The following is an 8,590-nucleotide window of genomic DNA, read 5'->3' as shown; positions in this document are numbered from 1 at the left end:
TCATCTTTTTTTTTTCTATTTATAGGATAAAACCCAAACGCTTAACAATACCTTTCAAAAGCTTACATGATCTGACTACAGACTCCTCCAGCCACCATCTCTCTCCTCTGTCTCTCTAGTATATCAGATGCTCGCAGTTCACTGGGTTTTTTGCAGTTCCTAGACATGCCATGCTCTTTCAACCTTTTCTGTTCCTTTTAGGTATGTTCTCCTTCCAGGGATCCACTTCTCCCTCTTCCCCTTTTAGGGATAACTGTTCTTCCCGTTTCAAAAGCGAGCCAAACATTACATCCCTAGGATCGTCTCCGACACTACGAAGCAAAATTAGTTACTCTCTCCTCTTTGCCTCCATTGAAATTTACGTGGTTTCTCATTTCGACAGTTTTACGCACTGTCTCTAGACTCTATGCTCAACCATTTTAGCAATTCTTTTGTGTGTCTGCCCCAGAAATGATCAGTGTCTAGTACAGTATTAAGTGGTAGCTTACAATGATTGAAAAGAGGAGCTACCAGTACATTGAACTGTGTAATCAAAGGGTTAAGTGCCATCACCATGCAACATATCTAAATTGTTGCTGCCTTCACTCACAATCCTGTACCTCCCCTTCTTGTGTTCCCGTTTCCATGAATGAAAGCGCCATTCCACTGACATGAATCTGGGTATCGGGAATGATCTGCCTCCTCTCTCTCAGGCCAATTAGTCACTAAGCTCTAGACTTTGCTTCCCAGAAATCTCTCAGATTCATCTACTTCCTTTCAGTTGTGCTGCCAGGAGCCTTTACCAACCTGTCATCATCTGTCATAATAGCACACTGCCTGGCACATGGTAGATGTTCCATATACACTTGTTGAATGAATGAATCTCCTGAGTTTAACCCATTTCAGATGACAGCACACACGCTACCAGGCTGTAACATTGAGCTTCTGAGGACAGCCTATATTGCAAAAGTCCACATGATTTTTCTGAAAGACAGTGTTAGAAGTCCAGTAGAGTGGTTTTAGATCAGCCACAATTCTAGATGTAATTTGACTTTCTGGAAAGGTGAGTCTCTCCCATTCTCTTGACTTTGCCAGAGAGGTTATTTTCTCTGATTATTCTTGTCTTAAAAATTTAAGTCACAATCTATTTATCTCACAGGGATGTATAAATTCTCATATAAGTTGGAAAAGAGTTGGTTTTATTTCAAATGATAAAAGTGGTCAAGGTGATTGTAGCCTTTAAGAAAGGGTCCCCAGTAGGCTTTATGAGTTTGCGTATCCTCAAATGTAAAGTTATTATGGGGTTCCTAACTCTTCCACCTCTTCCTCCCCCGCCCACACCTAGAATCAGAGGATTGGTCCGTGGCCTGTTAGGAACGGGACCGCACAATGGGAGGTGAGCAGCGGGCCAGCGAGCAAAGTTTCATCCGTATTTGCAGCCACTGTCCACAGCACCAGCATCACCACCTCAACTCCACCTCAGATCATCAGGCATTAGATTCTCATAAGAGCACTAGTCCCTAGTGCCAAAAAGATTGGGGACCGCTGGTCTAGATGGTCTCTAAAGCTACTTTCAGCTCTCAATTTCTAAGAATCTTTTTATTAGTAGTATTAAAACAAAACACTAGAAACAAGAGATTGAGGGAAATTAAGGCAATCATAAAATCTAATAAAGGGTGAGTGATTCTAAAATAGGTCAGTAACCCTAAGGTGGAGCCGCTTATTCAACAGATTCCAGTGCTTCTGCTGGTCTGGGTAAAGCAGGGTAGTAGAACAGAGAGTCGTGGGTGGTGGAGACACTGGCACTGGAATAGACAGTTGATAAATGTTTTCTCCCTTTTTTCTCAGCAGACGGTGTTATAGTGATCGCATCTGCCAAGTCTTATTTGAGAAATTGCTGTGCCGGTAGTTACACTATCATTTGACTCTTCTGATGCCTCCTCCCTGCTGTGTGGGAGAGTCTCTGATGTGTCAAGAGGCCTCTGTTCCTCCTCTTCCACCTCCTTTCCTCCTTCTCAAGCCCAAGTTAAGGTTGGGCAAGCTTCCTTGGGGTCTTCCAGATCCCTGGGGTTTGGCTGACTGTCCCCAGCCTTTAAAGCAGTTTGGTGTTGATGTAAATTCCAAAAGGCAAAAAGAGAAATGGGACTCTAGTCATGTGGTTTCTGTTATCTGTAACCATGGAAAACGTTGGCCATCTGTGAGGCTCCCATTTTAACACTTTCTCTCTCTCTTTCTCTCTCTCTCTTTATTTTCATCTTTTTCTCTTTGGGAAAAACAAGCTGAGGAAGTGGAGAGGCTGGCGGCGATGCGTTCTGACTCCCTCGTCCCAGGTACCCATACCCCACCCATTCGCAGGAGAAGTAAGTTTGCCAATTTGGGAAGGATTTTCAAGCCTTGGAAATGGAGGAAGAAGAAAAGTGAAAAGTTCAAACACACGTCTGCAGGTAAGATTATTTTTTTCTTTATTTCTCACTGGGCTTTTGTTGACTTCAACTCTATGTTAATTAGTAGAATTTAATTACTATAGGCTGTCTGAACCAAAGAAAAAAATTGAGCCTTAGAATTGCTCTTGTCTTTAGTAATTTTTCAGTATGTTTGAGACTGTCTTTTAGATCCTATGTGTTTTCTTGTGTCTCAGGAGTTTTTGTTCGTTTGTTTGCTATTGTTTTTTCAATTAAAGAACCACCACTTTTATATGATCTATAAATATCTGAACTTAGAATTCTACCTTTTCTATAACTGAATGCTTTCATTCTAGTGTGGACAGTCCATTTCTTATTTTTCATTTTTGTTTTCACTACTTCAGTAAAAATCAACACACAGTGGAAAGTTAGTTATATATAGTTGTTGGCAGAGAAGAATAAGTTATTTCATGGAGGAATAATCTTGAGTAAATGATTCTTGGACATGACAGAAAAACACAGGAGAATAGAAATGAGGCATCTTCGTGATAACAAAGATAACTAACTGTACAGTTTATAGCCTAGTGGACAACAAAAGAATTTGGGGCAAGTCATCATGACTGAGAGGTTAAGAGCAGAGACTCTGCAGTCTGAGTACCTGGGTGTCAAGTCCCAACTCTGATACTAAACTCAATTTATTTAACTCTGTACCTCAATTTCCCCATCTATAAAATGGGGGTAAGAATGGTACCTTATATGACATAAAATTGTGGAGAGTTTATGTGGCATATTGTGTGGATATTTTTTAAATGAGAAAGAGTGTACACAGGGAACCACATAGTGAAAGAGTTCTGATTTCATACTATTGAGTTTTAGTTGAAATGATAGAAGAGCTATGCAGATTCTGTTTGTTTTGATTTTGCTAATTCTGTGCTCAGGCCATTCCAGGTCTACTCCAGCACTTTTATGTGCTTCATCCTCTACATCTTCGAAAACCGAATTCTGAACTGACTCTCTCTCCTCCTCAGAATCACCACCTCCTTTATTTCTTGGTCTCCTACCCTTTTCCTCATTCCCAAACTAACCTCGAAATAGGAGATGAGCTGCTTTTTATACCTGAACACTAGTCCACAGGTCTAATAATTAATGCTAATTGCTTTAAAAATGAAAGAGAATAACAAGCATAAGAAAGTTGCAAAAAGCTTTGAAATCTTAAACAGTTCTCTTGGTAGACATTCCCAATCTGTGTTCTGACTCTGTTTCTTTGTTGAAAGGCCCAATGCCATCTAACTATTATAATCTGTTATTTCTTGAGATTAAAATGAACCTCTGAATTCCATGAATCTCTAATTCGTCACTCCGCTGACCTAGTCCCTTCACCTGACTGCATTTTTTCATCTCTTGGTCACTGTACAGATCTGTTAAGGTGTACGTGTAGGTCATTGCATTCCTAAACACTGCTGAAAGATTTACATAGAGGTGAAACTTTAAATGGATGATTCCTCTGAATCCCCTCCACCCCGGGGTGACATGGAAAAGAACACTCAGATCATTGCCGTAGAGAGGAGGCATCTAAATGAAATATATTCTTTAAGCAAAGTGATGTGTAAGATGTGAACAAGAAAGAAAAAGGGAGTAGTCTGTGAGCACTAGAAAAAATAATAGCAAAGATTCCACAAGATCCCTTACAACGTTCTCTCTGACTTTGCTATGAAGAATGGTTTATAATAATAGAAACATACATTTAAATAATTGCTGTTTATCAGCACGAATCCATGAATGGTGGTATGGTAGATGCACTTCCTGCTGGCAAATTGAGAGCTTTGTTTAGTCCATTTGGTAAGGCCATAAGGCAGAGAGCTCTGATGCTTCTCACATGAAAAGCCACTTGATCGATTATGCTGACTTTTTCAAGATTTTGGAAAACCTGTCCTCTGATAGATGCAAATAGAGTGGCATCAAATTACTCATGAATCATTAAAAGTCTGAAAAAAATTTCATTTAAAACTCTTTGAGGAGAAAGAATTAAAAAACATGTGACAAGCAAAGTTGCAACTTTAATTATTCAGATCTTTAACTATTCTTAGCAAGTTACGTATGATCTCTATGGCCAAACTAATTTAATTGGCAGCTGAATGTGATATTTGTACATAGTTTTTTTTTTTTTTAAGGGATATTCAGCCTCTGAACTGGAGGATATACTATGGAATATCTTTATATTATAATAGATGAGTAGGTTCATGATATAACTGAAGGTATTCTAGTTTTTTTAAAAAATCAGTGGTTTACACTGTAGTATCCTTTGTATTTAACTGGATTCAGAAATATTATTTCTTATTTTTGGAAAGGAGAGACGTTCTGTGCTAGTTTTTAGCCTAAGGGAGAAAAATATTGACGACATAAGGATGTTTAACATCATAAATTGTATGCATGGTCAAGTAATAATACTTTGAATTATAGACTTTCCTATGCATGGATAAGAGTCAAACATTAAATATACAAGAGGATTGATTGATTATGAGAATGTTAATTGGTTGGCCAGTGTTAGCTGGTATGGCTATATTTGTCTTGTATGTATATGTATGTAATGTCCTTTCATATGTGTAATAATGTTCATAATTTTAAATGCAAAGAATAAGTTCATATCTTACATTTATATTACGTATTTGTATTTAAAATTGTATGATTTTTTTAACACAAGAGAGAACATTAACACAATGCATACTTGGCCTATTATTATTGCCATAGTGAGTTATGGTTACAATTTGCCATAATTAGCTATACTGTAGTTTCACTATGATTCAGACTACAAGACATATGTGTCTGTGTATACAACACCTTCAAAGATATACCCAGAAATATTGCTTTGCAGGTTATATAGCAATAAGAAAACTACATTGGAAAATTATTATCTCAACATTTTCCTCAATTTTGGCATCAATAATTACCATATGAATTTTTCAAAGATAGTTCTCCACATCTTCTGCTGCTCATACATCTTCTATTCCAAGGTGAAGACCAGTCTCTTTAAAAGGCCTTTAGCATTAAGACCCAGTAACCAAGCTTTGGATGGTGGTACATGCACCACAAGACAAAGAATTTCTCTCAGAAGCATCCCCACATCGTATGTCAGTAGGAGGAAAGCAGTAATGGATAGAACATAAAATAATGGGTCCTCAAGGAATTGATTTTGACTTGCTTTTCAGCCTGTCTTCAGAAGTTGTGCCCAGGCCCTGGGGAGCAATTATCCCGTTGCCCAACCTCTTTTGTGGAATTAGCAATAGGTGTCCACACACATCCCCACACCTGTGTCAGGAACAAAAACAGAAGATAACATCTCCTTCAAAGTAGAACAGACAGTGCTTCCTCAAATAGTCAGCTACAGCCATCTTATCTAAATTCCTTGAAAATGAGAACTGTATTTATCAAAAAGTAGACCTAGCAGGAATAAGCTGTAAAGATATCACTAAGTTATGCTTTTATTTCCTCTGAACAGAAAACCCTAAGCTGCAGAAGTGGGCCCTGGAAGTCTACAATATGCCAAAATTCCCTTTGTGCTTGTAAACTTCCTTGCACACCTATGCCCTGAAGGGGTAGAGGAGAAACCTTACTGAGTATCTACCTAATGCTAAAACTGTACCTGGCTCTGGGAATGTAGCTGTGAGCAAAACCAGTCCTTGATGATCTCATGGCCTGCATGGTATAGCTGGAGAGGCAGACGATCAAATCACAGGAAGAAAAATGAGGTTATATCTGTGCTAGGGCAGGGAAGGAAAGGTACTTGGGAGAATGAGAGAGACTTGACTCCCTCTGAGGAATCAAGGAAACTTCCCTGAGGAAGAGAAGTTTGATCTGAGGGAGACGTAGGAATTTAGAAAATGAGCATTCCAGGCAGCAGAACAGCATGTGCAAAGCCCCTGTATAAAAGAAGCAGGTGAGCAGTCTGGGAAAGCCGGAAAGACCAGTGGCTGGAGAAGGGAGAGCTGGGAGTATCGTAGGGGCTGAGACTGGAGAGATAACCAAGATGGGACATTTACTAGGCCTGTGTCCTGTAGAATAAGTTAGACAAGAGTGTGAGTGACTATAGATAGACCAAATAGGAGGTCATTTTTCTGATGATAACAACTTGGACTAATATTGGCTGGTAGAAATGGGTGGATTTAAATGCTGTTATAAGGAACGGTGACAGGGCTTAGTGACAGGTCAGATGTAGGGAGGAAAAAGAGATGTGTCACAGTTGACACTGTCATGTTGGTTTAGGATATATGGTGAAGGCCTTTCCTGGGATGAGTAGTTTGGGAGAGTGACAAGTTTGGAGGAGTTGGGGCAGGACAGGGGTAAGGGGGAGATAAGATTACAAATTTCAGTATGTGTTTGAGTTGACTTTATGATAGCCAAAGTTGGCAGTTGAATACAAGGAAAGCAAAGGAGAGGACTGGGCTGAATATGTAAATGTTGGGTCATTTGCATGTATGTGTTAATTAGAGTGATGACCATGTATGAGATTGGCCAGGGAACAAGTATAGAATAGAAAGAAAAGAGGGTCTAAGATAGTCTAAAAGACAAAAAAAGAATATCATCACTAATGATTAAATGGAGGAAGGTGAACCTGTATAAAGGTAGAAGGGCAGTGGCTAGAGAGGTGGGAAGAAAACCAGAAGAATGTGTTGTGACAAGAGCCGGGAGCAGAAAACGTTTCAAGGAAGGTACAATTAACTGTGTTCAGGGCCCTGAAGAAATCAAATGGCGTACAGAAAAATGTCTATTAACTTTGGTGATTGTGATCCACTAGAGGTCATTGATAACTTAGCAAAAGCCATGTGGGTGGATTATTTAGAAATAGATGCCAGATTAGTATGGACTGATAAATTAGTAGGAAACAGGGGGAAAAAATGAGGATACATTTTCAAGCAGTCTGGCTGTGAAGTAAGTAAAAGAGATAGGACAAAGATGCATGGTAGAGGAAATGTGTGTGTCTCTATAGGGGCTTGTATGTGTGTGATTTGATTAGCAGGAGGCTATCTGCTTGCTTTCTGATTTGTTGTCGTCCTTTTATGATGGAAAAGACATAAGGATGACAAGCCAGTGTGAAGGATCCAGGAGAGAAAGAGTTAGAAAATACACGAGACAAAAGAGATTGGTAAGGTTGCTGAGAAATTAAGAGCGGGTGGGATTTAAAGCCCAGATAGAAGAGGTAGGTAGGTAGAAAATTGAGAGGGACCCTATCTGATGACTGAGCTTCTCTAGGTAATAAGTGAGGCCATCTCCTCACAGGGAGGGGAGGAGAGTTAAGCTCATGTCAGATTGATGCTATGAATCTACATAGCACTGGTGACTTTTTTCAGTGGCTTTGGCTGTTTAGATACAGCTATGGATGTAGCAGATAGCTAGGTCCGTCTAGGGCTTCAGAGGTGGTTAAAAAGAAAAGAATTAGGGCAACAAATCAGCACAAATTTAGTGGCTTAGAACAGCGGAATTATTCTCTCACAGTTCTGGAGGCCAGAAGCCCAAAATCAAGGTGTTGGCAAGATCGCTTCCTCCTGGCTGGAGGCTCTGAAGGGAAAATCTGTTTTATGCCTCTCTCCTAACTTCCAGAGGCTGCTAGGCAGTCCTTAATGCTCCTTGGCTTGCAGTTGCATAACTCGAATCTCTGCTTCTGTCTTCCCGTGGTCTTCCCTCTGTATTTCAAATCTCTCCATTCTCTTAGGACACCAGATATTGGATTCAGGGTCAACCCTAAACCAGGATAACCTCATTCTGAGATCCTTAACTTAATTACATCTGCAAAGACCTTATTCCCAAATAAGGTCATATCCATGGTACTGGAGGTCAGGACTTGGGCATGTCTTTTGGGAGGACACAATTCAAGTCACTACAATATCGAACATTAAAATGAATGGGAAAGGAAAAGTCCAATAGTTTGAGAGGAATTAGAAATATCAATAGATTTTAAGTTGAAAAAGGTTCAAAGAATTTTAAAATAGCCAGTGGAAGCAGTTGCTCAATGCAAGCTAGCAGGGCAAGAGTTGTGAGTACAGAGCTGCATTCTTGAATTAGTGATTTTCAAAGTGCACATAAAACACAGACTAAAACCTTGGGAGTGGGCGCCTAAGGTGAAAGAATAAGTCAGAAAGTTATTTTAAATGTGGTAAATGATCCCATCTACTAATAGACAAATATCTATTTATCTTACTTATAAAATTTTGTGC

General features: G+C 39.5%; 1 protein-coding gene across 8 annotated transcripts in view; it reads left to right on the top strand.

Moving 5' to 3' along the window:
* Positions 1 to 8,590, top strand: part of PHACTR1 (phosphatase and actin regulator 1) — a 525,402-nt gene that overhangs the window by 314,364 nt on the left and 202,448 nt on the right. For all 8 annotated transcript variants that reach the window (XM_011362890.2, XM_023532264.1, XM_023532263.1 and 5 more), the window contains one exon: positions 2,259 to 2,423. In XM_011362890.2, the coding sequence (XP_011361192.1) occupies positions 2,259 to 2,423 (165 nt within the window). The remainder of the gene's footprint in view (positions 1 to 2,258; positions 2,424 to 8,590) is intronic.

Source organism: Pteropus vampyrus, unplaced genomic scaffold (genome assembly GCF_000151845.1).
Source record: "Pteropus vampyrus isolate Shadow unplaced genomic scaffold, Pvam_2.0 Scaffold80, whole genome shotgun sequence".
Classification (NCBI taxonomy): Eukaryota; Metazoa; Chordata; class Mammalia; order Chiroptera; family Pteropodidae; genus Pteropus; species Pteropus vampyrus.
The sequence above is the reverse complement of the archived record's forward strand: the minus strand, read 5'-3'. Positions and strand labels throughout refer to the sequence as shown.